The sequence below is a fragment of the Salmo trutta genome, chromosome 12 (genome assembly GCF_901001165.1).
Source record: "Salmo trutta chromosome 12, fSalTru1.1, whole genome shotgun sequence".
Lineage (NCBI taxonomy): Eukaryota > Metazoa > Chordata > Actinopteri > Salmoniformes > Salmonidae > Salmo > Salmo trutta.
Genome location: NC_042968.1, coordinates 24380700 through 24394088, shown reverse-complemented (window position 1 = coordinate 24394088; position 13389 = coordinate 24380700). Strand labels below are relative to the sequence as shown.

General features: G+C 45.9%; 1 protein-coding gene across 4 annotated transcripts in view; it reads right to left on the bottom strand.

The window, feature by feature from the left end:
* Positions 1-970: 970 nt before the first annotated feature.
* Positions 971-13389, bottom strand: part of LOC115203228 (sn1-specific diacylglycerol lipase alpha) — a 37257-nt gene continuing 24838 nt past the window's right edge. For 2 of the 4 annotated variants that reach the window (XM_029767701.1, XM_029767702.1), the window contains 4 exons: positions 11473-11681; positions 9516-9642; positions 5277-5449; positions 971-4301 (listed from right to left, as the gene is read on the bottom strand). In XM_029767701.1, coding sequence (XP_029623561.1) covers positions 3227-4301; positions 5277-5449; positions 9516-9642; positions 11473-11681 — 1584 coding nt within the window. In that variant the 3' untranslated portion in view covers positions 971-3226. Of the gene's footprint in view, positions 4302-5276; positions 5450-6050; positions 8954-9515; positions 9643-11472; positions 11682-13389 lie in introns of those variants that run through there. The other 2 variants (XM_029767699.1, XM_029767700.1) reach the window with 1 other exon arrangement.

The following is a 13389-nucleotide window of genomic DNA, read 5'->3' as shown; positions in this document are numbered from 1 at the left end:
ACAACAGGCTAAACTGAACAACTATCTAATATAACTTAAATACTCTGGCAGCAAACTCAATTTAGCTAGCAGACTGGTTGGTGAGTTAGCTATATTGACGTTCAATGAAAACTTAATAGATTCGCTAAAACCAACTAGTTTAGTCGGCGTTTATTATAAATACCAACTATATATAGTGTATATAGCTAGCTAACATCACACTTCTCATGATAAACTGAAATCTTGAAAAGTAAAAACAAATAGCCAGCTAGCTTCAAGCTTAGCTAGCTAGCAGGTTTAGGCAGCAGACTTCGATTTGATCAGTACATTTACCTTCACGCTTGACCGGTGCGAAGTCGATCACAAACTGTTCATTCATTCCCTCTTCTTAGCTAAGCGGCAAAGCAATAATGTATAGTTTTATACATTTAACGTTAGACAGCTAGCTAATTAAACGATATTGATGTTATCGTGTGAATAATTTGATTTCCGGAAGTGGAACTCTTCTTCGCCTGCCAGAAACCCGTGGACTACTCTGCATGCACTGGCTATAGTGCCACCTACTAAGGCGGAGTATCATCACACCCACCCAGTAGCATATAGATTTCTTTCACAAGAGACAGTATAATTCAGTGGAGAAAAACTGTCTCTTTAACTTGATTTGTGAATGGATAGCTATAACCTGTCATGAAATAGCTATATACTGGTTCATTGGTCTACAATTAACAAAATATGACTTTATAATTTACATGTGAATATCTACTTGAATGTGCAATCAACAGAAGCATAATGTCAGACATCCAGATAGGGCCTAGATCATTTCAAACTAAAGCCAGCTGGCATTTGGGCTGTTATGTAGGTTACTACCAATGTTTTCTCACTATTCTCCCACCGCACAACCACCATTTTGGTAGGCCTATCTAGCTAAAAATATGCATTTTGTTGAGAGGTTAGCAAATAGAAATGACATTTAAAAAAAAGTTCCAAGTAATTTTCTTTAAAATTGGTTTTGCTTTATTCCATTACAGGCAGGGCAGTGAGGGGTGGTGGGGTTAAATACATTCTCAATCTGGGACAGGAAGGGAAGAGAGCAAACCAGGTAAACATGGACAAGACATCATTGAATTATTTATCTGTCAACACAGACCAATTTCTAAATCAGTTATCAATTTTGTTCAATTCTGCCAATCTGTCATATAGATCTTTCTCACTAAATATATTCCTTTTTTTTCTCCATACATTTGTACTTTTTCTATATATGTCAATATTGATATAGATTTGTAATATACCTGTTATCGTAATACAGTCATTTTCTACGTTATTCTATTTTCATTTAATCTTTTTTTTTAAATTTATTTTTACAAAGACAGGAAACATGACATCTGCATTTAAATAAGGACAAAGAAGACACTGCTGTACATGTCATGGTGAAAAGAGAACGTGGCATCTTCCTATGGTGGTGCTGATATAGCCGACACTGGGCCATGACCCACTGCAGCAAAGCTATTTCACACTGGTTGTTCAACACTGTGCTGGCAAAGTAGAGACTGCTGTGAGAGCATGGATTTGTGTGGTGTCAAACTGTAATCTGGCCACAGAGTGAGGCCTGTTGAGTGACACCACAGCAAAGCCATTTCTAAGAGTACAGCTTCTATAGGTCACCACAGTGACCCCTTCAGAATGGCTGTATTGTATCAGAGGTCACTGTAATGACCCCACTTCCTATTATATAATCTGTCTTTCTGCCATCACCATGGCAGCTAGTGGAGGCTGCTGAGGGGAGAACGGCTCATAATAATGGCTGGAACAGAGCGAATGGAATCAAACACATAGAAACCATGTTTTTGAGACCATTCCGCTAATTCCGCTCCAGCGATTACCACGAGCTTGTCCTCCCCAATTAAGGTGCCACCAACCTCCTGTGATGTTGACACCCAGTACTTTTTCACTTGGACAGAGACATTTTCCCACAGAGATATTCCCTTATTTTGAGAGAGTCGGCTGAAATTCACCAGCCTTTCCCAGCAACTGAAAGCGAACTCATAGAACGCAAACCAAACTGTTACAAGAGTAATAATAAGGATAATAATAACATCAATAATAGTAAGAAACAACAGTAATAAATAATGTAGTATGTTTGATCCAACTAATACAACTGATATGAAATATGTTTGCCACATGTTTTAGTAAAATGTAGTGAATGTGGGCACTACAACCCATCCAGTTCAACCCCAATATGCTTGAGATGAACCAGTTTAAAGGGAACCAAAGACTTAGAAGTCATTGACATAATTGTGTACCTCAGCAAGACCCCTTTAAGAGGAACAATCTCCTACAGTGCATCTCATGTTTTTTTTATAGCATAATTGGCTTGGTACAAACACTTGGAGAGAGACATTTTTTTGGAGATATGTGCCATGGCAGTGTTGTAGGGATAGCTTCCTCATCCTCGCCAGGGCGTTTTAACACCGTTTGAACGGGAGTATGTTAGAAAGAGTTGCTGACTGACGAGTGATTTCTGTTCAAATGGATACTACGTTCCTCATGCTATAAAAAACAACCAAAGACCAAAACCACATTCTTAACATTTGTCACAATCACAGTTTTAAGACACATCAATTCTCTATGATCTACACTCCTCTTCCACACTGTCATTTCCTGATGGACCTGAGAAACAAAACGTCTTCTCTCTCTCCTTTCTATTGTTCAGCATCTGTCTCCGTTTTTTTACTTTCCTGATATTAAAGATGAATAAGCTTTAGGAGCTGATGAGGGAGGAGGGTAAGTTAATTGTGGTTATGTGCCAATGAAAACCCCACCTAGTGTCTAACTCCTCCCTACCCCTGTTCAGTTGTCTCCCATTAGATAAAGTCACGTCACTGCAGGGCTGTAATGCTACCATGTGTTGATGTGAGTGAGATAGTGTGTGTTGGAATGACAGTCAGTGGTGAGGCTTTTCACCCCAAAGCAGAACAGGCCCCTGGCATGCAGACAGAGATTAAAATGTATTATTACAATAGTAGTGAAAATGCTTTACACAGCTTTTGACACCTGAAAATGGAACAATAGTTTTTCATCTCAGTCTTATTCATTATGGTCTGCCATGTCATGTCTTTGTAAGGTACTGTAACAGCATAGCAGATTGCATTCCGCATGCATGTTCAGTGATACTTTAACATCAGATAGATGCAGCAACGGAATAAGGAAAGAGGAGAGAGAAAGAGTCATGGAGGGACTGAGTGGGCCACTATACCATAGACGCCAGTGTGTTTTCTTCAGGGTAGGGACAGGGAGTGGAGGTTCGTAGTGAGTGCGTGGGAAGAGGTGCTCCGTCGGCGGGAGAGAGGTCATTGAGCTCACCAGAGGAAGAGAGAGGGAATGAGGGTGAGAGGGAGATGCCAGAGGAAGGGTCAGCAGATCCAGCAAAGGTACGCGGGGGCTTGGGGACCAGGTTAGGCTCCATTGTGGCCCGAGCCAGAAGCTGTGTATCGTCCCCCCTCTGTCCTTCCCCTGGCCCCTCTCCTTGACCATACGACCCCCGACCGGACTCAGACTCCCCGTCAGACAACTCCAGAGGCGGTGAGCCACTGCCATCCAGCCTGAAGAGAGAGTCCAGGTACTGTGCAAACTCCAGCACTGCCTGGCTAGGGTTGCCGTTGGACAGCTGGGCTGGAGGAGTGGAGGAGGAGGGCTGTGACTCTCCTGTCTCTGTTTCCCATCCTTCTGCCTCTACTCCGTCCTCCTCCCCATGGCTGAAGCGTGGGCTGAGGGGAGCATTAGGGGTGCTGCCTGGGCTGTAAATGCCAGGCATTTGATAGCAAGGGGCGGCACAAGGCTCTTTTTGTGTGAAAGGCTGACCTATGACACTCTGGGCCAGTGGTGCTGGGGAGTGGTGGCCACTATAGCGCGGGGTGGAAGGGGAGAGGCGCATGGGGTAGTCTGGGGTGGAGCCGGATCCCAGAGGAGTGAAGTAAGGTCCTGCCTCTCCCAGCTCGTGCTCTGGGGTGGCCTGGTAGAGGCAGTCGGCAGCCAGCAGCTCAGTGCGGGAGCTGAGAGAGGGGTTCTCCTCAGGGATAGGTGCATTCAGTTGGAAGGGGAGGCACCCCAACATGGGCGAGCCCCTGAGTGCAGCTGAGGAGCGTCGGGAGTCCAGGCTGTAGAGGGACTCGGCGTCTGACAGGCTCTCCATCACGGCCAGGGGGGCGTGGCGGTCCCTCAGCTCCACGGTAAGGCGCTCCCTGGCCCCCCGCAGAACCACTGGCACTGGGGGAGGGGGGCACTCCGCAAAGCCATCCAGGGATATCTCAGAGCGAGCACAGGAACTGAGAGGAGGAAAGGAGGGAAAGAGGATGAAAGCAAAGGAGGGAGGGAGGAAATAAATTGGAGGCAGAAATGGTAAGGGGTCAAGTAAGAAAAAGGTAGAATACGGTAGGAATAATATAAGATGGATGTGAGTAAAGAAAGGGGGGTATTATAGAGAGTAGAGATGATAGAGTGATAGAGGAGAGGTGTTGGAGCACAGAGGGGTAGGAGAGAGGGATAAAGGGTTAAGGTTACACTTCACAATCACTAACAGGCCACTAGACTACTTCTGTTCTACAGGGGCTAAACCAGAGGGGGCGAGGGGGTCTGATCTGGAGTCAGACCAATGACTGTGGGTCAGAGAGCGAGGAGCGTGCATGGGAGAAAGTTAGTGGCAGAGTTAATGCTGTCATGCTTTACTTCTATCTGAACACATAGAACAAACCTTGAAGGACTAGGTACATTCTTGCAGACTCTTGCACATAACATACATTCATTCATTCATTCATTCATTCATTCAATGGCCAAAATAAAGGAAACACCAACATAAAGTGTCTTAATAGGGCGTTGGGTCACCACGAGCCAGAACAGCTTCAATGCACCTTGGCATAGATTCTACACGTGACTGGAACTCTATTGGAGGCATGCAACATAATCAATTTCATGCTCATCCACCATTCAGTGGACAGGGGTATTGTCATCCTATGGGGGCAGAGCCATGGTAGCTAAAATGTAAAAATTAACAGCCTGCCCAGCATTTTAACACATGACCCTAAGCATGATGGGATGTTAATTGCTTAATTAACTCAGGAACCACACGTGTGGAAGCACCTGCTTTCAATATACTTTGTATCCTTAATTTACTCAAGAGTTTCCATTATTTGGGCAGTTACCTGTACACACGCATTAGATTTTTGATTAGTCAGTCAGTCATATATTTTTCCAGTCTCTGCCCAGACCCTCCCAAAGCTCCACCCGTATCCCAGTGGACTGACCGAACACTGCTGTTCCTGCGGTGTTGGGTGGTTGGGGTGGGTTGTTGGGAGGCAGGAGGCGGGGCGGCTGCCATGAAGATGGTCTCTGGGTTCAGGTCCACCTCGGTTGGGCTCACCATTACCTTAGCAGCCGACAGCAGGGCTGTCTTCCCCTTGTTATAGTTCTCCAGCACCTGTCAATAACACGATAGGAGGAGCAGTCAATTTACTGCTACCAGCATTGTAGACATTATTGACTGATTTGGAGGCTCTGGAAGGACTGAAGGAGGAGGAGGGAGAGCAGTAACAGTGAACTAAGGCGATCAGTAAGGAGAATTGAAGTGCTGTAGAACTGGAATTGCCTGTAATACGTAATTGACATCAGCAAGAACAATGGATTGACAGGTAGGCTAGCACAGGAAAAAGAGAATGTTAAGATGATTGAAAACAAGGCATTAGAGACGAGTCAACACTGTGTCAAGTGAAGGGAAAGATGAAGGTCAGAAACACTAAGTCCATCCATCCTCATTTGTTTAAACATGGTACTTGAATACTGAACAAACCTGGATAGCACAGGCAAACACCAAACCCAAGTAGATACCAGTCATGCACTATACCCATAGATAGAAAATCTCAGACTTTCACCTTACACGTTGCTGCACAAGTATTCCATAATATGTAGGCCTACGCAGATGTATGTACACCCTAAGTAGGTTATTCATCGAAACTGATGAAAACGAAAAGAGAGCACAGACAACAGTTACTACACTCATGGTAATCACAACACCACACAGGTAAATATATTATTTTCTTTAATGAGTTAAAACACAAAATGAAAAAAAGCATGATTCAAAAACATACAATATCATGAATAAATATGAAAACATGTGTATCACAAGCCATGCATTTTTTAAAACACATTGTGACATGGAATACAACATTACAACATGAAAATGACAAATGGCTATAATGAAACATGAAAGTAAATGATAATGGGCGTTAACATTGAACAAACATGCATGGTATTGGTATGAAAGCTATGTGTAACAAAACAGGAAGAGATGGACAGAGAGGGATGTGAGTAAAAACAGTCAGCTAATGATGGGTGTCAATCAGCTTATAAAAAACTAAATGAAGTACAGTACTTTTCTGGATATAACTATAGCACATACTGAGAACCAGGCAAAATAACAATAAGGCAGCAAGCAGCATGACCTTAATATTCCCATAGCAACAACAACAATAGAAAAAGGCACATCGCCAACACCCCAGCAGCACCATAGGGGACACAATCAGAAACAAAGCCACCAAGATCAAATACTGTAAAACACATCAACCAGTAGGTGCATCTCCAACAGTGCTCAGAGTGCTCTCCCACAGTGCAGAACAGTACCAGGGAAGTACTGTTCTGCCTCCATGACCAGTGCTTGACTTGGACTGAAATAGGTGCTGGCACTCATTTGGTACTGTTCACATTTAGGTGCTTGAGCTAGGAAAAGGAGCTCAAGCAGTAGAACATGTGAGGTGCAGGTATTCAGCTCTGGTGAGCTCCTGCCCAAGTCAAGCACTAACCATGACTAATAGACAAGCACGTCCTCCCTCTTTGTAACAAACCCATTGAGATACATTATTAGGTCAATTTATCTTTTGACTAATTATATCAATGAATTGAGCATAAACGAGGGCTAGCTCAGTGCTCCATCATCTCACTAATATAAAGTGAACTGGTCTGAATGGTGGGAGGTTATTTCAGGCTGGTCAATCTGTACAAGTAGTCATCACCGTCAGGTAACAGGCTACTCTAATATAAAACCAGACCATTAGAATCCATTTGATGTGACCACACGGTCTACAGTAGCCTGGTTGCCAGTCTGTTTGTGCCATCATGTCAACTGTGGGGGAATCAGAGGACTCAGAGACACTTAGCACATCCTCCTTACTCAGGACACCTTGAGCTGCCAATTAGGAACAGTAGGAGGCCACAAGGAATAATAAGGAGGGGGTTAGTGTTGGAGAAATGGGGGTAACCATGGAAACCTCACTGCATCTAGAGAAAAGCGTGTGTTAGTTATTAAGTAGGTTGTGTGGTGGTTTCTCAATCCGAACAGTTTGAAGCTAAAGCAAAGAGCTAAGAGCAAGACAGGGTTTGTAAGACTGAAGAGGCAGAGGACTGTGAGCTGGAAAGGAGAGGTAGAGGCTGTAACGTTAAACCAGAGGATTTGGGATAGGTTGTGTGGGGGTGGTGGATGGTGTATTTGAAGAGTCTACTTGGAGAGATGAAGGGGTATTGGATAGTACAGGTTCAGAGGGGCTTGGTGGAAGGGTACTGCCGGGTACACCTGTAAGAGGAGGGGGTCTGTCTGTCATGATTGTGGGGGAAAGGGTAGGTCTGTTTGGGGTAGTACTTGATGCTTGAGGGAAAGAGAGTGGGTGTGACACAGAGGTGTGGAGAACAAGTCAGTTTCCTGAGTAGAGGTGCCATTCAATAATTGGGAGACGACGGGTTGGTCAACGTCGGAGACGGAGGGTTGGTCAACGTGGGAGACGGCGGGTTGGTCAACGTGGGAGACGGCGGGTTGGTCAACGTGGGAAACGGCGGGTTGGTCAACGTGGGAGACGGCGGGTTGGTCAACGTGGGAGACGGCGGGTTGGTCAACGTGGGAGACGACGGGTTGGTCAACGTGGGAGACGACGGGTTGGTCAACGTGGGAGACGACGGGTTGGTCAACGTGGGAGACGACGGGTTGGTCAACGTGGGAGACGACGGGTTGGTCAACGTGGGAGACGACGGGTTGGTCAACGTGGGAGACGGAGGGTTGGTCAACGTGGGAGACGGAGGGTTGGTCAACGTGGGAGACGACGGGTTGGTCAACGTGGGAGACGACGGGTTGGTCAACGTGGGAGACGACGGGTTGGTCAACGTGGGAGACGACGGGTTGGTCAACGTGGGAGACGACGGGTTGGTCAACGTGGGGTTGGTCAACGTGGGAGACGGCGGGTTGGTCAACGTGGGAGACGGCGGGTTGGTCAACGTGGGAGACGACGGGTTGGTCAACGTGGGAGACGACGGGTTGGTCAACGTGGGAGACGACGGGTTGGTCAACGTGGGAGACGGAGGGTTGGTCAACGTGGGAGACGACGGGTTGGTCAACGTGGGAGATGGCGGGTTGGTCAACGTGGGAGACGGCGGGTTGGTCAATGTGGGAGATAGAAGTTTGGTCTATTTGGGGGAAGGTATTTGATGGTTCAGTGGGGGAAAGACTACCTATAATAGGAGGGGTAGAGTGTGTTTGGGGAACAGATGGGGTATCTGTAAGAAGGGTAGATGGCAGCTCTATTCTGGCAGTAGAGGAACAATCTGAAAGAGAACAGGGAGAGGAAAGGTATTTGTGGGTATCAGAAGATGCATTTGAAAGAGGAGAGAAACAGAGTGATTCTTTGTGGGCGTTAGAGGAGGTATCTGAAAGAGGAGAGGTGGAGAGTGAGTCTTTGTGGGCGTTAGAGGAGGTATCTGAAAGAGGAGAGGTGGAGAGTGAGTCTTTGTGGGCGTTAGAGGAGGTATCTGAAAGCAGAGGTGTAGAGGGCAGCTCTGTTTCAGAGGTTATGATCACAACAGTGCTGGCTGGTTGGCCCTCATCCTCATCCTCCATCAGTTCTGCCTCTGCCTGCTCAGAACTGAGACCAAATGGTTCCAGTACCTGCAGAGACATCATAAGTATCACACAGACATACAAATATACCACTGCAATTTCAACCACACAACACCACACTTACACCAATACCACCCACACAGCAGACACACTCCAACACCAATGCAGTTCCATCAGAGTAACCTCAGTATAGACTAAGCATGTAGTGCCTGTGGAGCAGACCAGACAGAACATCCAGCACACCATCAGTGAACAGCACCCTTCTCCAGCTACAGCACAAGAAAACATGAGGTTAGTTCTAACTATTCATTGAAAACATACAATTGTTAGGAAAGCTTTTACAGAAGAAACCCACAAACACATCCATACATCGAACATTCATCCAGTGTCGTCACCTGCCAACTCAGTGTATGAATGTTTGATTCATTGATATTTCCCTCAGTGCATTTCACCTGTGCCCTGCTACCTTATTCTGTCACCACCTCCAACAGAGCATCTGACCAGCACCCCTACACTCTCATTTTATCTACAGGAAACCTCCACTCATCCCATCCAACACACAAAGGAAACCCAGACAGACATGGACAGTGTATCTATTATATTCACAGACCTTGTTGAGTCCCTCCATCACCATGTGAGGCATGTGCTCGTTTAGCATGGCAGGGGAGATGATGACCTCGTTGAAAGACTTGTTATCCCCCCAGAGAGCTGAGTAGGTGGGCTCCTCCTGTCCACAGCTACACACAGAGAGGGGCATGCTAAATGATATACGCAGCAAAATGATGTATGCACATTTATACCAAAAGTAATGTCTGAGTAAAGCCAGCCTTTTGCCTAGTACAGTTTCTATCCAATTAGCATAAAGATGTCACACTAGAAGTGTACTAAACTGATTGGTAGTATACACTGTCCTCACCCACCTGGACAAAATGAATGCATGTGAGGATGCTGTTCATCGACTACAATACTGCTAAGCTCATCACAAAGCTCTCAGCCTTGGGACTGAACTCCTCCCTATGCAACTGGGTGCTGGACTTCCTGACGGGCCGCTCCCAGGTGGTGAAGGTAGGCAACATCACCTCCTTCACACTGATCCTCAACACGGGAGCCCCACAAGGGGGTCCTCAGTCCCCTACTGTACTCCCTGTATACCCACGACTGGGTGGCCTCACACAGAACTCCATCATCAAGTTCACTGACGACACAACAGTAGCTTTAGTACCAACCATGACGAGACGGCCTACAGAGAGGAGGAAGGCATTCTGATGGCATAGTGCCTGGTAAACAACCTCTCACTCAACGTCAGCAAAACAAACGAGCTGATTGTGGACTTCAGGAGGAACGAGGCTGGGCACTCTCCCATCCTCATCAACAGGGCCACCCTGGAGACGGTTAAAAACAAAGTTCCTCGGCGTAAGCATCTCCAAGGAGCTGAAATGGTCAAACCACACGGACACCGTGGTGAAGAAGCTTCAGCGCTTAAGATGGCAGGAAGGATAATTGATCTAGATCAAGAATCAGCCACCAACCTGTACACAAAACTCATCCTCCTAAAACTTGAAAGCAATTTACAGGACACTACTCATCCCCTTCACTCAAAACAGATAGATATGGGGACTCTTTTATTCCAACAGCCATTAGGCTGTATAATAGATAGTCTGTTGGTTCCTCCAGTATACAGCATATTGCACTTTCACTTTAAACGTGTAGCTATAACACTCTGAAATCATTATTTTGTGTGGTTTCTGTTTTCATGTTTTATGTAAAGTCTTTTTAAGCACATGACCAACAAAGGTAATACAGCAACTCTTCAACCTCAGGAGGCTGGAGAAATTTGGCCTGTCCCCAAGGGCCCTCAGTGTCCAACAGGAGCACCATCGAGAGCATACTGCTGGGTTGCATCAACTCCACCGCCGCTGACTGCAAGGCTCTACAGAGGGTGGTATGCTCAGCCAAACGCACCATCGGGTGCACACTGCCTGGCCTCCAGTACACCTCCAACACAAAGTGTTGCAGGAAGGCCAAGATGATCATCGTGGACCTCAGCCACCCGAGCCACGGCCTGTTCTCCCCGATTTCAACACTCAATATAGGAACATCATAGCAAAAACTGACAGACTGGCCAATAGCTTCTACCCCCAGACCATCAGGCTGCTGAATAGCCACCACTAGTCAGCTACCTGCTCCCCCTGTCCCTCTCCTGCCCCCCGGACTTCATTTTACCTCCCCCTCAACAGACATCCGCCCGCCCCTACCTCTCCTCTGCTCCCCCTCAACCCACAATGGACATTTATCCTTGTTACTCACTCGTCACTCTATGGAGAACTATCCTTGTTTACACACTTCACTACTTCTAACTGCTGCAGCTGTATAGAATTTAAACCTAGCTGTAAATGTGTGTCTATATACAGAATATGCCGTCCTGTGATCTTGTTCTATTCTATTATTTAACTTTTTATTACTACTATATAAAGAGGATTCCACAGTACCCTGAAATAACATCTGTGACCCTGTGCATGTGACTAATAAACTTTCTTGTTCCATCATTGTAATGCCAGGGTTCTTACCATGTCTCTGAGGGGTGGTTGTGGACCACGTGGATGACCTTGCCCGGGGGGTAGAGGGGGGTGGAGGCTGACAGGGCGATGCTGAGATCACTGGGGTGCAGCCAGAGACGGGTGCTGGGGGGCACGGGGGCTGCCTGGGGCTGGGGGCCGTCGTCCACAGGCAGCTCGGACTTAGGAATGCACTTAGTGCCCCCTGCAATGATCCTCCACTGGCAGGGAGATATCAGCAGTTATAACCTATACTGATAGCAGTTAGAGCACAGTGTTGATGCTTCCTTTCTGTAGAATATACAGAGCTTGACCACACACACACACACTTTGCTATCTAATTGGAAATACAGTTGTAGTCGGAAGTTTACATACACCTTAGCCAAATACCTGTTAACTCAGTTTTTGACAATTCCTGACATTTAATCCTAGTAAAAAGTCCCTGTCTTAGGTCAGTTAGGATCACCACTTTATTTTAACAATGTGAAATGTCAGAATAATAGTGGAGAAGGATTTGTTTCAGCTTTTATTTCTTTCATCACATTCCCAGTGGGTCAGAAGTTTACATGCACTCAATAGTATTTGGTAGCATTGCCTTAAAATTGTTTAACTTCGGTCAAACGCTTCGGGTAGCCTTCCACAAGCTTCCCACAATAAGTTGGGTGAATTTTGGCCCATTCCTCTTGACAGAACTGGTGTAACTGAGTCCGGTTTGTAGGCCTCCTTGCTCGCACACACTTTTTCAGTTCTGCCCACATATTTTCTATAGGATCGAGGTCAGGGCTTTGCGATGGCCACTCCAATACCTTGACTTTGTTGCCCTTAAGCCATTTTGCCACAACTTTGGAAGTATGCTTGGGGTCATTGTCCATTTGGAAGACCCATTTGTGTCCAAGCTTTAACTTGCTGACTGATGTCTTGAGATGTTGCTTCAATATATCCACATCATTTTCCTACCTCATGATGCCATCTATTTTGGAAAGTGCAACAGTCCCTCCTGCAGCAAAGCACCCCCACAACATGATGCTGCCACCCCCGTGCTTCACTGTTGGGATGGTGTTCTTCGGCTTGCAAGCCTCCCCCTTTTTCCTCCAAACATAATGATGGTCATTATGGGAAAACAGTTCTATTTTTGTTTCATCAGAGCAGAGGACATTTCTCCAAAAAGTACGATCTTTGTCCCCATGTGCAGTTGCAAACGGTAGTCTGGCTTTTTTATGGCGGTTTTGGAGTAGTGGCTTCTTCCTTGCTGAGCGGCCTTTCAGGTTATGTCGATATAGGACTCGTTTTACTGTGGATATAGATACTTTTGTACCGGTTTCTTCCAGCATCTTCACAAGGTCCTTTGCTGTTGTTCTGGGATTGATTTGCACTTTCGCACCAAAGTACGTTAATCTCTAGGAGACAGAACGCGTCTCCTTCCTGAGCGTTATGACGGCTGCGTGGTCCCATGGTGTTTATACTTGCGTACTATTGTTTGTACAGGTGAACATTGTACCTTCAGGCGTTTGGAAATTGCTCCCAAGGATGAACCAGACTTGTGGAGGTCTACAATTTCTTTTCTGAGGTCTTGGCTGATTGCTTTTGATTTTCCCATGATGTCAAGCAAAGATGCACTGAGTTTGAAGGTAGCCCATGAAATACATCCACAGGTACACCTCCAATTGACTCAAATTATGTCAATTAGCCTATCAGAAGCTTCTAAAGCCACGACTTCATTTTCTGGAATTTTCCAAGCTGTTTAAAAGCACAGTCAACTTAGTGTATGTGAACTTCTGACCCACTGGAATTGTGAAATAGTGAATTATAAGTGAAATAATCTGTCTGTAAACAATTGTTGGAAAAATGACTTGTGTCATGCACAAAGTAGATGTCCTAACCGACTTGCCAAAACTATAGTTTGTTAACAAGAAATTTGTGGAGTGGTTG